Source organism: Schistocerca americana, chromosome 2 (genome assembly GCF_021461395.2).
Source record: "Schistocerca americana isolate TAMUIC-IGC-003095 chromosome 2, iqSchAmer2.1, whole genome shotgun sequence".
Classification (NCBI taxonomy): Eukaryota; Metazoa; Arthropoda; class Insecta; order Orthoptera; family Acrididae; genus Schistocerca; species Schistocerca americana.
The window spans coordinates 156,495,408-156,513,843 of NC_060120.1; the positions used below are offsets into that span (position 1 = coordinate 156,495,408).

At 42.4% G+C, this 18,436-nt stretch overlaps 1 protein-coding gene across 1 annotated transcript; it reads right to left on the reverse strand.

Annotated features, from left to right (window-relative positions):
• Positions 1-13,995: 13,995 nt before the first annotated feature.
• Positions 13,996-14,790, reverse strand: LOC124593846 (neuroligin 4-like). Its single transcript, XM_047132194.1, has 2 exons — positions 14,646-14,790; positions 13,996-14,543 (listed from the first exon to the last, which is right to left on the reverse strand). Exons 1-2 carry the CDS (start codon positions 14,788-14,790, stop codon positions 13,996-13,998), a joined length of 693 nt encoding a protein of 230 aa, XP_046988150.1.
• Between the last annotated feature and the right edge of the window lie 3,646 nt (positions 14,791-18,436).

The window sequence follows — 18,436 nt, forward strand, 5'->3', positions numbered from 1 at the left end:
ACTTTCGTTTTCTCTGTACTGATAGATTATGCAACCTTCCTATCGTGGAAAAAGCAAGCAGGTCTTTGTGTTCTCGCTTACAGCAATCATTGCTTGATCAGCAGCAAACAGTAATTTCTTTAAAAAAAATTCGTTCGTTGAATTAAAAAGTACAAAAACTTAACTGAATTATCCGTTGCGTCAGTATGTCTTCAATATAGATATTAAAAAGTATATGGGATAAACTGCTTCCTTATGTTACTTCCCAGTTTGACTTTGTCTTAGATTGCCCATGACCTAAAGTGGCGACATATGATACAAGGCAAAAGCCTTTTAATTTCTGTTATATGTGCAGACATAATTTTCCCTCGTAGTTCTAGGGCTGTAAAATAAGATATGCAAATGCTAATGACCAGTGTAACATGACCACAAGCAATTACACCAGATATAATGACTTAATACAACGGTTTCGTTGGTCAACAGTTTGTTATAGTCAGTCTACACAGGTGATTTTGGAAACGCTGCGTTAAACGGAACACCGCCTTGTGTAATTCTGACTATACTTGTGATGAAATGGGACACGAATAGGACTATCTGTCATTTCTCACCAGAGCTACATTTTCGGACAAGATTGAAAGGTGACGTTGTTAACCAGTCCATGAGGATGTTCGGATAGTGCAACGGCTCGCGAAACAAAGTTGCGTACAACGTATTACTTAGTCAACACAGCCAATAACGTGTAGAAAATGTCAGTATCTTCTATAAATTTATTCGTAATGCTACAGCTGTGAAAAAGGAAAGATGAAAAAAGTTGATCACTGTTTGTCACTGGCTCGATTAACAACATCTCTTTATTTTGAAGTGACTAATGCGCAGAGTTATCTACATATTCATCTCCCACAAATTATGTGGTGCAGCACATGTTTGGTTTATTTTAGTGTCTTGCAGAAACAAACAGAAAAGCAAAAGAAACCAACCAACGACCATCATCAGACAATGTAAATGCACGCAGTTACGTAACGTTCCCTTTGTATCGTCACCGTACTGTATACACAGATGTGTATACACAACTATACTGGGTAATTCAATTGCCCCTACCGCTGTCGTTTTATGCAACCCGCGCAGTTGTAGCTAACGCTCATAATCCGCACATGAGAGTTTCATATGCTATTGCTCGCTACGTGCAAACTATTAGACCTACAGAAAAAGTGAGAAGGACATTTTTGTAGGAAATCTAATATAACTAAATTCTGTAGTGAGATATGTTTTCGATGGAGATCACCGTTTTCAATCATTCAAGCAAAACACACTAAAATGATCTTCAAGCGCATCTCCAGCCACTTTCATGCCTCACCTAGCAGGTTCTCTATACCATTATACTAAAATTTCCTATAACACGAACTATTCCCCATACTCTACCCTTTCTGGTCTCTACTGATTAGATTATTACGCCATCAGCACACTCGGCTACTTTAAAAATTCGATCTAAGCTTAAACCTTACAATCGCAGTAGACCGTAGTCACAAGACATGACGAATGCAACAATTTAGATGTTTACTTTATGCTGTTAAAATTCATAAAATTGTTAGGTAAAATTTGCAAACGTCAGTTTCACAATTTGTAAGTGATCGAGTTTACCGATAGTTTAAGAGGCCAGTAGGTGAAGACCAAAAATTGTTGAATGCCGGAAATATTTTGCGATGTCACTCATATTTATACGGGGGTAGGAGGGAAAGCCATGAACAACATACTAGAAATCATGACCGGCGGGAGCTCTGCGTGGGGTTAACAGTGCGTTTGTCCAGTTTTGTAAGTTTTTCTTGAATAATTCGAGAACTGTGACCTCTAACTACTTGAAACTAAATACAATTTCCTACAAAATGGTTCTGTTCATTCTTCCTTTAAAGCTAAAGTTTGAGCTTAGAGGGCGATAAAATATGTAAACGTCGCGAGAGGTTCATGAAGGCCAGCTGTAAAATTGTGGGCTGCATAATACCAGAGCGGTAGAGGCAACTGAAGCGCCATGTATACCTATGTTGATGGCGAAATGCAGAAACCTTGTGTAATCATTTGCAGCCTCTGCATTTAAAAAAATGTAATGGTGATGTACGACGGCTGCTTCTAACCCGCAACTTTATACGAAAAAGTTTTTGTGATTGTTTTCCCTACATCATTAAACCCTTAACTGCTAGCAATGTATACTGTATATCCGAGCACAGTCCTTGTGCCTCCATTGCTAACGACGTATATATCCGACAGTAGTTAGGCGTGCCAGGAGAGCTAACGTGTCATATATAAGTTTCGAGACTTAATTGGTAAATATGCGCTATAAAACACACGCTGTATGTGGACAAATGGTACACAAGTCGATCTCTTTTGTACAGCTTGCTTAAAGAAGAATTAATGAAGTAAATACAGTTCCCATGAACGGCAAAGGTACAAATTGAAGACAAACTGCGGAGAGGTGAGATGGAATTTTGGTCAACAGATATTATGTTGAGTTAGAAGTGGCACGACAAAAAGAACGTACGAATGTTGACAACACCTCATACAACTTCACGAAATCAAATGTGACTGTGGACCAAAAAACTAATACCTAAATATTTTAACGAAATTGTATGTTTGATTACAATAAGTCTATGGATGCAGGGAATACGACGTGCTACGTATCTCAACGAATCATGTTCGCAAAATGCTGCTATGGTGCAATAAAACTTTGTCTCACTATTTAGACATGTGCGTTCTAAATTTCCGTCTTATTGAAAACGTTCATACCAGGAAGAATGCTTCAGTCGCCGAATATCGTTTCGGCCTCATTCGTGAGATTTTGGAGAAAAACCACCAAGACTGGAAAGCATCAAGAAGCCATCGATCAGACGAGGAAAATTCATTGCGGCTTCAAGAAATCCCTTTCCAAGCATCACTGAACGGACAGTAACACAACTGGGACTTGTTTGGGGATGCATCAGATGCTGCAAAAATGAAAAGCGTTAGGAATCGCGTTATAATTGGGTGTGGTACACGTGGTGTTTCTTGTTTAGAAATACTCGTATATCATACAAGAAGCTTTCGAAAATGGTTATTTGGAGTTAGGAACTTCAGCAGAAAATAACATTCAAAGTTCCCAAAGAATTTAAGCACTTATAGGTGAGAACAAGTGAAGAAGAAACTCCAATGATAACAGCTTTGCGCAGCAGGTGCCGCAGTGCTCATCGCCATGTCGCGCATAGCACGGCGCTCGCTGCTGCGTGGAGTGGTCCAACCACACAAGCTGTTACGGCGCACTCAGTGGTGAAAGGGCTAAAAAGAGGATAATTAGTGAATCACAAAATCTCGTTTTGCCAAAGGACATAACTTGGTTTACAGTCGAGGTCACACTGCAGTTGATGAATGCCTCTGGCGCACTGTACATATGTGTCACAGAAATCGCATCGATAGTTTGTTTCTGTGTGGATTCACTGCCTCTAAATACTTAATGAAAGAAAACATGCTGCTTAGTAGGCTATGATGTAGGCAAACTTTATTTAAATCTCCCTAATAGCTAATTTCGACCGTTGGTCTTTATCAAACACATGTGTGATACTGCATATTATGTATTGCAATTATCAAATTATTTTACTTTCCACATATAAAGTAGACGTCAATTCCATCATTACATTCCTGATGGAATATGACGTCTGCTTTATACGCGTGAAGTAAAATAGCTTTACAATTACAATACCTATGACCTATGATTGAAATTAGCTAACTGAACGATTTAAATAACGACACTTTACATCACAGCTTATTACGTACCAAGTGTTCTTTTATTATCTATTCCGTCGGTTTCACTATTCGACAAAGCCCAATCAACGAACCAGCGATTGAAAAATAGGTTTTTTGACCCAACTATGATAGCCAGTTCAGCAGAATAATATCATTCAGAAAATATTGGTTGGCTGTGGACCCTACGGTTACTACTACTGCTGCAGAGCTTGTATACACATCTAAAAACTACAATCTTAAGGTATGTGTTTTAGTTGTAATGGGTTCCACAATATTGTACTTCAATAATCTACTGCACTCGCTTTCGTAACGATGATTACATTATTGTTGTATTTCGTCGTTTTCGCTGCCGCTCAGTTTCTTCTGCGTAGGCCGTTCCTAGTCTATGGTACAAACCGTCACACGAAAATGTGTGACCTGCTTTCGAAACTTACTTCGGAGTGTTATTTTATTGCCGGACGGGATGGCCGAGCGGTTCTAGGCGCTGCAGTCTGGAACCGCGCGACCGCTACGGTCGCAGGTTTGAATCCTGCCTCGTGCATGGATGCGTGTCATGTCCTTAGGTTGGTTAGATTTAAGTAGTTCGAAGTTCTAGGGGACTGATGACCTCAGATGTTAAGTTCCATAGTGCTCAGAGCCATTCTCTTATTTTATTTAAATTCGGTATACTACGTCACAGCTATTCAAGACTCACCTTATGTCATTCTTTCCTTTTTTTAAGTCTAACCACCACGATGATTTCGATAATATATGAGCGGCGTAAGTGTTGACTGCAATCCCAACATTTTATGGCTTGAAAACAGCTAATCAACCGAATTTGCGCATTAAATATTTGTGGTGAAGACTTTATAGATATACAGTTCACGCAGAATCACGTTGTAGTAGTTTTATTTGTAAGGGTTGAAATCTGAGTGAACGTTGTGCGGGACAAAGATTTTCGTCTTGCTGTTTTCGACGACGCGTTACTATTTGATCAGAGGAATGCAGCTTCTGCTTACTCATTTATGTGTATGACCTTCGAAAGCATTTTACGGTTGCTTAACACACTGTTGATGGAATACCGGTAGGACTCGAGCAACAGCAGTAGTTGGGCGGCCGACAACCGACTCTTGCTCCTCCCATGAGTAAAAATCGGTAGCTAACATTGCGTCACCTGCACACTGTTGGTAGCCATGTAGACTGCACAAGGGAGGGCCAATGTATTGTCCTACCATGAAGATTTCTAATTCTGAACTCTCTCTGCTCCACAAAAGACCTCTGTACGTATCCTCTGAGTCCCCTACTGCTTTCGCCTGCTACCTGTATCTTTGCTAGCTCACGGCTCACTCTCTAGATTAATTTTACACAGGGAATTTCGATGATAGCGATGCGCCGCAAAAAGACACTGGCTGTTTGCAAATGATGCGGTTGTCTATAACAAAGTAGCAACGCCAAAGTCTACCAACTCTGGCAATTGACCCTGTACGTAAATAAACGTAACACATTCCGCACACATAGAAAAAGAAATCCACATTATTGATAACAAACCACTAGAAACAGTATCTGCCGTAAATCTATCTAGGAGTAACGTTCCAGAGCGACTTTAAGTGGAATGATCACATGACACAAATAGTGGGAAACGTTGACACCAGACTCAGATTCACAGGAAGAGTCTTGAGGGAATGTAACTCATCCATGAAGGAAGAGGCTTATAAGGCGCTTGTTCGACTGATTCTTGAGTATTGTTCATGTATCAGGGTTGGAGGGCTCGGTTAGTGGCACAAAAAATACCCTCCGCCCACACCTTTAGATGGCTTGGGGAGAATGATATAGAAGCAGAGTGTTGTTCAGAAGCAAGGGTGCCCATATCCGGTGGCAAGAGTAACCATCACCCATCCCTAGCTCTCAGGGAAAGAAAAATATTTAGCGTATTCGGATGTTTTTCTTCCAGGAAAATGATTTAAAAGTCGGTATTATGCAGGTTTTAACAGGATCGGAGCAGAAACTTCTTTCTTTTGGGTGATTACAAGTCACTATTCGTCATCCAAAATATTAAAAATATTGTATACTCCCTCTGCAAATCATAGTACGGGAACCGTTACTCAGAAGGGAAAGTTATTTTGTTTCCAAAAGGGCAGGTAAATAATAAATAAAAGAAAATAGGAACTAAGGCGTTTGAAATATGCTGTCCAAGTTTTAATAAATTTGCTTGTGATCGTTTTGTGAATTTGTGAGAAGGTAGTGGAAATGTGTAAGAAAAGCAAAAATCGGAAGCGTATTTTTGAGGGATCATTATGTCTATTAACGATTGTAGCCACTGATATTAAGTTTGAGGAGTAGTACATTCGGTGGAAAATATGAGACGCGAGGATGAATTCAATCCGCATTCCAACACTGAAATGCTGAAAGCGTGACGTGCATGGAATGTGATCGACTTGGAAACATGCGGCTTTATTCTAAACTTTAAATCTCAACTGAATTAAACCATATTTCATGTCAACCAAATGATTTATTTTTTTCCATTCAATTGAAATCACAATGAATTTCAAGGGGATTTATTTAACATTTCGATTTCCATTGCAAGATCGATGTTCAAATTATCAATCAGATCAAAGAAATTCTTTGTTTCGATTGGTCTGCTGTGATGTTTTGTTGTGATATCATCATTTCGTTCACTGCAATGCTTTATGGTACACTTTTTGTGGTTGTTATTGTCTGGCGCGTAAGCAACAAAGCTGATGGTTTTCCGACACGGGAACAGGCGACATACAACTAACCATGAGAGAAGCATGAATTTTCAACTCTAATGGCACAAATACTCAAGACTGTGCTTGTGATCTGTTTATTGTCACTGCGAATGCAAATCGCAACGTAAGCTGCCAACTTTTGAAGGCAAATGGCACGTCAGTTGGAGTCATTGGGATTCGTAATATCAAGATGCCATTATAAAGAAGTGGCTGGTTGATATTTCGCAACATTATGATAACCGATCCGATTTTCAGTTGGTGATTGTTAGGAGGCAATCCTGACAATTCCTGCGAGTTTAAATTTCGGTTGATAGCTGAAGACATCCTTTTGGTTAGATGACGTAAATTGCTGCGTCTTATTGGAGACACTGCAGTGCTATCAAATTGTGACAATTTAATTCAGCTGTGTCGGTACGACAAAATGTGTGATACGAGTAACCACAATTAAGCTGAAAATTGATTTACAACATAATCAAAACTTGATTGAAAATAAACAACTGAATCAATTTTTCGTCACTGTGTAATCGATTGGCTTGAGTCCCAATTTGACAATTAGCAGCCAAATGACTTTTGTGTAGGTAGTAGCGAAATTAATTGGAATAAAAATAAAATAACTACTTTTGTTGATATTTTGTTCTAATTTAGGTTGAATTGGATTTTCCCAGATGTTTTTCCTGTTCTTTCAGATTCTTTTTTCAATTGAAAAAATTTGAAAGATTTCCATCTAGTGAGCGTGATGAAAAGAAGTTAATAAATAAAAAGTAAAAATACTTACGCATATCCATCGTTTCAGTCGTGTGTTATGGTTTTGAATTCTCACAAAAACCGCATGGAAAAGAGAACTTTCAGGATTTCCAGAATTGTTCAATTTTTCGCCGAAGTTTCCCAATTTTTCTTTCCCTAGGAACCTTATTAAGACTATTATGATAATTTTTTTTTAAAAAAGAAGAAAATCGGTCTAGCCATTTTCAACTGATTCGCTTACCAACGAACAGCATTTCATTTTTATTCTTATAGATTATAAAAAACTCGTCTCTGCAAAGCGTGTTCCGATGTTATACGAGCCAGAAAGTAAATCGTGCCGTTAAGAAATATCTTGATGGTGTTCAGATTGTGATGTAGCTCTTCTTGCCCCTGATGTTTCAAATAATACCACACACTAGCAAACTGTGTGTAACAATAGCGTGTACAAGGTACATTTCATATGTCTACTACTTTTAAATATTTCACAACAAGATTTTTACGATTATATAAACCAGGTTTCACCTATTCAAAAGAAACATTATACATATTTATTGCATTCACGGTTACAAAAATATGATTTCCCAAAACTGTATTAAAATGGCAGGTCAGCTATCCTAACTATGGAGACTGAGGGTGCTCTGGACTGCGTTAAAGTTCTAAATCTATTGCAACTCTCATTAGAATCGTTCCTCATTGTCGTCGACCTAGCTTTTAAGTATTTCTGAAAAATCATGATTTGGCGGAATAGCTATAGCTGATTTACTGACGCTGCCAGATTTCCTCAACTAACATAACAGCCTGAGCTACAAAAAACCACGTTTGGTAATTAATGGTGTGTCTTTCTGCCATACGATGGTCGTTTGACCGAAACTGGTACTGACTTATAGCTGTTGCATAACGCATGATTTTTTTTTAGAATATATGTATAAAATGTTTCAAATCTGATGTTAATTGTAAGACGAGCAACAAAAAAGAGAAATTTCTTTATGGCGTCACGGGACCTGCGTATACTGAACCATCCTGGTTACTGATCATCCTGCCAGACGCTACACTGAACACTTACCGACAACGGTCTAGCTATTGGAAAGCCAGTACAATTTTGTAGAAACAGCACTAATAAAGAAAGTGAATAATCAGCCCCATGAACAATGTATGCGACAATAACCTAAACGTCGGACGTCGATGTCCTAGGGGCGGGAAAAAGCGACCGGCTAAAATAGATATCGGTGTTTAGTTCTAAACAGCCAGTGTTTTTCGGTATGTGTTCGGTCTCGGTTCTAACATGTTTTTATATTTTTCACTAATAACCGGGTAAGAAAACTGACATACTAATTTGCCGTAGCAGCAGCGCTAGACTTTTTGGTTTTAAAGTATTTTTTTAAACAAGTAATGTTTGTTCATTAAAATTTCCATTTATATTAAATGCTGGTTTATTACAGAAAATGGCGAAAAGCGAAGAGTCCTGTTTTAAAAAGGTCGCCGACCATTAGAAATTAGCAACAAACACATGACATAGTAATCGGTATAGCATTGCTGAGACAGTAACGTATCTGCTGCCGTGTAACGTGGCCTTTTAGACGGTACACGATTACGCGCAGCGTACAACATTTTTCCCTGTGTGGTCTACACGTTAATTTCTCGCTGTCATCCTCGGACATGTGTTGTATAGGAGAATGATACTATATTTTACAAAATGTTGTAGCAGTGAAGTAAAATGCTGCATTTTCTTTAAAAGATTAGAAACGGGAAGAGGCATAACAAATCTGTGACATCAATTAAGGAGAAATCATCCATAACGTTTCTTGGAACAGAAGGTAAATTTTACTGATATACATGTAATTTTATTGTTGTGCTTTTAACTTGGGATAATACGTGAACTCTTAATTTTGTGGCAATCTTTGCTCGCAGCCTACTTTTCTTACTGGAAATAACAGCAACAAAAAACCGAAAATCGGTTATTTCTGAATCTGGTTATTTTGAACAGTTTGAACAGTACGGTTAAACTGGAGACTTAAAAAACCGTCACAACCGAAAAGAGTTGAGTCAGCGATATCCGCCATCCTATGATGTCCATCATAAATTGATCAAACGTAGAAAAACACATTTACTGAGTGAGGAATAAGTCGTTGATGTATCAGTGAGAGCAGTAAATCCTAGCGTAACAGCGTAAGGAAGCCTAATATGCGCCATAGCGTAAATGTGACACCAACCAATTACAGCCACTGCAGTAGTATGTCCTCAGAAAATGTATCGTGTCAAAACATCCATTGCTACTAAAATTTTTACCTAAAAACTGTAATCATGAAATAACTCAACAGCCAGCCTCGTGAAGTCGGTCTGCCACAGTATCTGAAACGTTGGTCTCTGATGAGCCTCATGATGTGGTCGAATGTCGGAAAACCATTGCACTGTCTGCACAGAATAAGTTGTGACTCGTCGCGGTGGCTGATGGGAGCGACTGTGAATGGGAAATGCCTCCATGGTCGCTCCCACCAGCCACCGCGCCGAGTGTCAACTTACATTGCGCCTACAGTAGTAAGCAGAAGACCGTTGAAATGATTAATAGCGAGAGTGTCTGTGTTTATGCAGCAACTGCGTTTATTACAGTACGATGTTCTTCACAGATGTAAGCATAAACTCAGACACTGTCGCCGTTAATGATATAATCACACCGGACGTTGCTTCAATGACATAACATAAATGACGTCTTCCTGTTCTTAGTTTCAGGGATGTGCGAGCATTAAGGTTGTGACTACGTGATTTATGGAGATCTTGACTGACACTCGGCGCGTGCTCGGATAGCCGCTGTAGTTAAGGCGACTGCTCATGACAAGAGGGAAATCCGGTTTCGAGTTCCGGTCCGGCACAAATATTCATTTTTTTAAAAGTAGATGTGGCTAATATAGAGCGACAAAATGTGAAGCCGTTTCATAACGACCGTTGAGGCGTCGGTGAGGGCAGTGAATCCTCAAACAACGGCGTTAGCCAGCCTAATATGCGAGTATTCAGTAGTATATCTACAAAATCGGCGCTGTAAGTACCCAAAAATAGGCGCATAAATATACGAAACAAAGAGGACAAAATTCTTCGATCATTAGATACGTACTTGCTTATAATACATAATGAACAATTGAAGACTGCTCGTAAATACTTGAAGAACTTCATGCTTTACCGCCAAGGGTTGCTATTCAAATTTCTTTGCCGAACAACCAATTTCGGTCCACGGACCATCACCAGTTTCATAAAAACCATTACAACACCATCCTAGGTAATGTAAAGTAAATGGCGTCACATACTGAAATTGATGAATGTCGTGACAAGTCATCGACTTTATCATGTGACGCCACTGATTTTATATCGCCTAGTATGACATAGTAAACGTTTTTATGAAGCTGTGGAGCGAAACTGGTTGCTCAGTAAAGGAATTTTATCAGCAGCTCTTGCCGATGAATCATACCATCTTTCATAACGAGCAATGTTTGTACACTTGTAATGCAGTTGTGGGACTGTTCATCATAAATAAGAAAATTAGGCAGGTGGTAAAGGGTTTCCGACACGCTTCAGCACATGTGAACAAAGTAAAAGCACTACTAATAGGTGAGACACCAAAACTCGTGGCCAGCAGGTAGATGTGAACGGGAGTGTAAGTTGAAACATTGTTCTTAACACAGAGGTGTGATGGTAATAACACAACAAACGTGGGTGACTATTTTTGAAATGTAAAGTTTGGCGTGCATTTGCTGTTGACGTTGGTGAAGTCACAATACCTGTTCCGTTCACTGTCACCGCCTACCATCATGGTGTAAATGGTCTGACGATCGTCACATTTTGACCGAAACCAATAACCACAGCAAATTAATATTTTACTGCTGTTGAGACAGTTTTTAATCTATTTTTAAGGTGATAAGTGTATTTTAAAAAAATTGGCGGTGCATAAAAATAGGTGCATAAAAATATAAAACAAAGAAGACGAAAATTTTCAATCATTAAATGTTTCCTTACAATGTGTAGTGAACAATTTTAAAACCATGGTGTTCTTCAGCTCGTAAATATTTGAAGACGTCATGACTTACCACCAAGAGCTGCTGATAAAATTTCTTTATAGTGAACAATTTCTTTCAGGCCACGGATCATCATCGGAGTCATAAAAGCAGTTACAACATCGGGCTAGGTGATATAAGGTCAATGGGGTCACAAAATACAATCCATGAATTCATACAAACATTTGGAACGCCATTATAGGCGACGTGAAATCAATGGCGTCACATAATTTAAAAAAATGATGTGTTCATCGATTTAATTATGTGACGCCATTGATTTTACGTAGCCTAGTCCGGCGTTGCAAACGTTTTTACGATCCTGATGATAGTCCATGGATCGAAACCGTATGTGCAATAAAGAAATGTTATCAGTAGCTCTTGGTGGTAAATCCTGACGTCTTTGGCTGCCTCCATATCTGGGTGGACAGCGCGGCGGAGTGCCATGTGAGAGATCCGGGTTCGGTTCCAGGGCCGGTCGGAGATTTTCTCCTCTCGAGTACTGTATGCGAATCTCTTTCCCAACGTAAAGTCCCTAGCGACGGGAAAAAAGCGCAGATGATGCCTGTATATAAGAAGGGTAGAAGGACGGTTCCTCAAAATTACAGACAAATATCCTTAACATCGGTTTGTTGCAGGATTCTCGAACATATTCTCAGTTCGAATATAATGAATTTCCTTGAGACAGAGAAGTTGCTGTCCATGCATCAGCACGGATTTAGAAAGCATCGCTCCTGCGAAACGTAACTCGCCCTTTTTTCACACGATATCTTGTGAACCATGGATGAAGGGTATCAGACGGATGCCATATTCCTTGACTTCCGGAAAGCGTTTGACTCGGTGCCCCACTGCAGACTCCTGAGTAAGGTACGAACATATGGGATTGGTTCCCAAGTATATGAGTGGCTCGAAGACTTCTTAAGTAATAGAACCCAGTACGCTGTCCTTGATGGTGAGTGTTCATCGGAGGTGAGGGTATCAGCTGGAGTGCCCCAGGGAGGTGTGGTAAGTCCCCTGTTGTTTTCTATCTATATAAATGATCTTTTGGATAGGGTGGATAGCACTGTGCGGCTGTTTGCTGATGATGCTGTGGTGTACGGGAAGGTGTCGTCGTTGAGTGACTGTAGGAGGATACAAGATGACTTGGACAGGATTTATGACTGGTGTAAAGAATGGCAGCTAACTCTAAATATTGATAAATGTAAATTAATGCAGATGAATAGGAAAAAGAGACCTGTAATGTTTGAATACTCCATTAGTAGTTTAGCGCTTGACATAGTCACGTCGATTGAATATTTGGGCGTAACATTGCAGAGCGATATGAAGTGGGACAAGCATGTAATGGCAGTTATGGGGAAGGCGGATAGTCGTCTTCGGTTCATTGGTAGAATTTTGGGAAGATGTGGTTCATCTGTAAAGGAGACCGCTTATAAAACACTAATACGACCTATTCTTGAGTACTGCTCGAGCATTGGGATCCCTATCAGGTCGGATTGAGGGAGGACATAGAAGCAATTCAGAGACGGGCTGCTAGATTTGTTACTGGTAGGTTTGTTCATCACGCGAGTGTTACGGAAATGCTTCAGGAACTCGGGTGGGAGTCTCTAGAGGAAAGGAGGCGTTCTTTTCGTGAATCGCTACTGAGGAAATTTAGAGAAACAGCATTTGAGGCTGACTGCAGTACAATTTTACTGCCGTCAACTTATATTCCGCGGAAAGACCAGAAAGATAAGATAAGAGAGATTTAGGCTCGTACAGAGGCATATAGGCAGTCATTTTTCCCTCGTTCTGTTTGGGAGTGGAAGAGGAAGAGAAATGTTGATCGTGTTAGGACAGCAACCAGCCACAAATTTACTTTGAGTTCCTTTATTCAAAGGAAACCGTTACCGGTTTCGAATCGTTGCAATTCATCATCAGACGGTTTACACGCTTTCTTTCTACATTTGGTGTGTTTTTTACAGATTAATGTAGAAAGAAAGCGTGTAAACCGTCTGATGATGAATTGCAACGATTCGAAACCGGTAACGGTTTCCTTTGAATAAAGGAACTCAAAGTAAATTTGTGGCTGGTTGCTGTCCTAACACGATCAACATTTGTCTTCAAAAACAGCCACGGTCTCCAATATGTCATCGTATGACAAAATTGCAGAAAGAGGAAGAGAAGATGCTAGTTGTGGTACGAGGTACCCTCAGCCACGCACCGTATGGTGGATTGCGGAGTATGTATGTAAATGTAGAGGATGCTGTGTTGTCTTCATTACCACTTCATCCACATCTACAACTAGATCGCCGAAGTGATGTCAACTAAGAGGACTTGCGTCAGGTGACCGGGCTTTCCGCAGATCGAGCCGCGGCGGCGTCACACGCATTATAATGACGTCCTTTAAAAGAAATGTGTTCGTAGGCCTCCGCAACAGTTGTCTGTTTGTTCATCAGAAGGACCAAAATTATGCTGGTAGTAAAAAATTTTTGACAAGCTTCAGCACACTTCAAAACCGTAAATGCAATACCAACAGGCGAGACAGGAGAAGTCGTGGCCATTCGCCAGGAGGGGGGTGGGGGAGGGGGTGGGGATGGGGAGAGTGTGGAAGTTGAAACACTTCGTAACGCAACGGCGCGGTGGTAATAGTGCAACAATGCAGTACACGTCGCTGAATGTTTTAGAAACGTATAGTTCGGCGTCCCTTTAGTCCATCGGCTGATTACCATCTCTCTGTCTGGATCCAAACTGTACTCGAATGTTTCTTAAGTGAATACGCCATATGTTCCCAATTGTTCGCAGTGATATTGACATTTTTGGCCAGCGTAATGGTTGCGCCGAACGATCCATGGTACCACTAGAGATCTGGGCGCCGCCTGAGAATCAGGCGTCGGGTGAGTACTAGCGGTGAGACTCCGCATAGTAGCACAGCGCAGCCTACCTTGCGCTGGGGCGTAGATGTTGAGGAAGAGGCAGTCCTCGCTCTGGTTCTGCAGGTAGGGCAGCAGCCTCTTGAGGTACTCGAGGCGCCCGCGCGGCATCCGCCGCAGAGCCGCCGTCTCGTTGCTGATGTCTGGCAGCCGCTGCGGACAGACGGGGCCGAAGCGGTCGGCCGCCTTGACGCCGCTCCAGCGCGCGCCCGACACGGGCGGCATGAAGCGCAGCGTGCCCTTGGGCGGCGACGCGTACGGCACCCCGCGGAACACCTCCACCGGCTCCAGGTGGCGCGAGTCGAACGTCACGATGAGGCCGCTCACGTCGCCGTACTTGGTGCGCACCACTCGCGAGCTCAGCGTCTGGGCGGCGGCCGAGGCTACGGGGGGCGGAGGGGGCGGCGGCGCCGCCACGGAGGCGGAGGCCGACGCCGCCCCCGGCGCCGCCGCCGGGCCTCCTGGGGACCCGCCGCCGACGCTACCGGAGAATCCCGACGAGGCAGCTGAAGACGCGGCCGGACTCGCAGCAGGCAGAGGGTCGGGCTGGGGCCCTCCGGACACGGAACCGGGCGCCGCCGCCGCCGACGCCGTCGCGTCGGTCGCCGGGACGTCGAGGCAGCTCAGCATCGCAAGCGTCGTCCACACGAAGAGCACCCGCGTGTTTCTGCACCATCTTGCTCTCTGCCACCTCTCGAAAATCCGGACTCCCATGCTTTACGCTTCCTTATCTTTGCTATCACGACGCTCCTTCCACCAAAAGCTCCTTTTTTGTCTGATGACACAACCGATTTGCCGCCTCAATTTTTTTCTTTATTTCTTCCGAACCCTCACACTTCAAAACACGCCTTATGCCAAGAAACACATGTCTCTAGTAAGAAACTGCCACACATTGAAGACGTTTCGAACCATAACGCACCCTCCTCAAAATCAGGCAATATAAATCCAGAAATCGACCCTCGCCATCTGGCAGCTGCCTAAAAGTTCACCTCCTCCCTGTGTGCGTCACGAGGATTCTCGGTTCGAGCCCCAACGCACTCTTCAGAACAACACGTAATGCTTCAACAATTCAGAAGCGGCCAGTATCTACAGTCTCCATCCACATATACCCACAAGACGGTTTTCCAGTCAGTACCTCCTGTAATACCGCTTAAGCAGCACAATTACACTCAGTACCTTCTAGCACAACCACACACTCCTCAGAACGAAACTATTCATATCCGCAAAATAAAAACTTTCAACGGCTTAACAATTAGTGACAAACTCTTCATTGTCTTCCTCCAACGATGCCCACACGTTGCTTTCCTCTTGTGATGCGGGTTAACTAAGGCGATTATATTCGAGACGTTCCGAGATTCAACACACTATCTTCAAAACGAGACCGTACATTTCCGCAAATTCAAAATTACAGTGAAACTTTTGACGGTCTCGTTCGGAATAATTCTCTCAGAATCTCTTAGTCACAGTTCCACAAATTAAGAAAACAGCTACTCGCAACTCAAAACACCTTGCTGAATGCTGCACACGCCAATTTTGCGGGAGCAGCCGTGTACTCATAAGCTTTGAAATGTACAAAGTAAATAGATGATACAGCATTAAAAATGCGACATCTATAATGAAAGTTTGGTTCCACAAGGAGACTGTTTACACAACGCCCACATATCTACATTTTGTTTTGTTTTTTGTTTCTGCTCAGTGTTCATCTCTCCTGCTTTAGAAGCATTTTGAGATAGTTATTGATAGTCACACATTTGTCAACGCAAAACCTGAATAAGTTGGACTACAGAACATGACAGATGTCGCCTTATGTGGTATGGCGGCCATTTCTTCCCCCAGCGGTATATTTTCGTTACAGAAAAAATGCTAACGTTATTCATAGCGCCGCTGTAGGAAAGGTATTCTCTGCCCATTTAGGATGACCAACTGAAGTAAGAGAGGTATTAGTTTTGAAATAGAGATTTAAGCAGTACATCTCAACAATACCATTGTTGGCTATAGAGCGCCAGACGCACATGTTTCAAGGCAAGCTCCATTACTGTGTTCGTCATATCACACGCCGACGGTAATATTTATGGGAAGCAACCAATTAAGAGATTCAGTTTCTACAACACAGTTGTTAGAGCGGCTCATTGTTGGCTTCACACACAGAATTGTTGCCAGAAAATTGGTAGGGCGACAATTGAGGCAACCTGTGGTGTAACACTGTTGGGTTTCAGAGCTGTGGTCCATCTGAATCAGCGGATCAGAAGTATAAACAATGTGTTTATAGTGGAACGCAGTCATTCGATGGTGTTGTGTGTTTTCACGAAAAAACTTTAACAATGAGGCGTACGAGATCGCTGTTGAGCTATCCGCTCGTAGTCGGCGTCGAGTCACATGGCGGTCCAGCCGTGGACGTGTCAGTCGAGGCGCAGCATCCAACCGCCCGCCGCCGATCTTAAGCACTCCGTTGACCCGGCGCGCGCTGCTCGGCCGGGCCGGCCGCTGCGCATGGCCCGCTCTGCCGCGCCTACCCGCACTCGACAAACATTTCGCTGCAGCACCTTGTCCTCCGCCGAGCCCCTCCTGTAACACTCCTTTTTTTTCCCCTTTCCCTGCACCGTTTTGTTGCACCGCGCGACACCGTTACCGGTCGCTGGCCGTCACCGCACTGAGCCCTCTTTAGTCGATGTCCGGGCGGCGGCGCCGCTGCTGCCCTCTGCCGCGCTGCCCTCCGTGCCATCTAGCGGCAGCGGCCGGCAACCTGCGGGCCGCGGCTGCTCGAATGGCTGGTACGCCGTTGGCACGTACGGTCCGCCGAGCTGATGGAGCCGGGGGTTTGCAGAATAGGGCTTTTAGTTTTAAGTATCGCTGTTCCACCGTCGGGTAAAACACACGGGAGTTTTTACGCGGAAGCGCTTTAGCGTAGTGAAGGGTTCCGGCTTGCTGAGCACGTTTCCCTTAAGGGCGCGCCCAATACCTTCGATGCTGTTGCACAGTTTACCTTCTCCAGTTTCGCTGATGGCGTGCCATTTTCACGTCTATAACGGCTGCAGGCTGTCAAAAACGCGGTCGTTACTGATTGGATCGGCCAACTCCATACCATATTCCTTAACTGAAGTAAATATCGATGAAAAATGTCTCATTTTTGTGAATACACACACCAGATTCGGAAGAATCAGTACATCACCCGCATTGGAAAATCTCATGACTGCTTGTTGGCCCCACACAGGCAATATATGACACTGTTTACCTATTATGAACAGCGGTGTCATATTCACTGTGATTGCAGATACTCAGGAATGAAAAAGGACGGATGAAGAACGAAGGAAAATTATAGTTTAACGTACTCTCAAAAATAAGGGCGAATGACTTGTCAACTACGTTAATTAACTCCAGCTGAGGATAATTCGGTAGTTAGTTACATCTCACTGTCAGAGCGGGGAAAAATGACCAAATATACATTTCTTACAATTAAAAAGTTAAAAATAAATTATAAATATGTAGATCGCCTATATTATAAGACATTAAAATGTGCCGGCCGGTGGGGCCGAGGGGTTCTAGGCGCTTCAGTCTGGAACCGCGCGACCGCTACGGTCGCAGGCTCGAATCCTGCATCGGGCATGGATGTGTGTGGTGTCCTTAGGTTAGTTAGGTTTAAGTAGTTCTAAGTCTAGGGGACTGATGACCTCAGATGTTGAGTCCCATAGTGCTCAGAGCCATTTTAAACCATTAAAATGTGTTGACTTCTTTCGGTTGCCCATACAACCATCATCAGGTCTGAGAAAAAGCAAAGAATAGAAAGTTACCTGATGTTAAATGTTACGAGCTAAACCTCGAACTTACATATAAATTTATCATGAGTGGTACATTGCACGTTTGATTCCTTCATTTTCATACTTTTGTAAACTCGGGATTTGTAAAATTTGTGTCAATTTCCTGTTCTTTGCTTGTCCTCAGATCTGAAGATAATTGCTTAGTCAACAAAAATTTTTAATCATATTACAATGTTCTGTAACGTACACCATCTACGCAACTGCAATGCTTTTTTTTTGTTTTGAGTAAGCCGAAAATAATTCGACAAAGACTGGAAGCGGTTACCTCACCTCGAAACTGTGGAATTAAGTATCAAAAATGGCCATATATAGCGTGAGTCAGCAGGCCCTCCTAATTGATCTTATGAAGCCCATAACGCATTCAGAAACCACGCATGCGCGATTTTCATTTTCTCTCCTTTGCTATGTGCAAAATGTAAATCCAACAGAAAAAAATTAGAAGGACCTTTTTGTGGGAAATT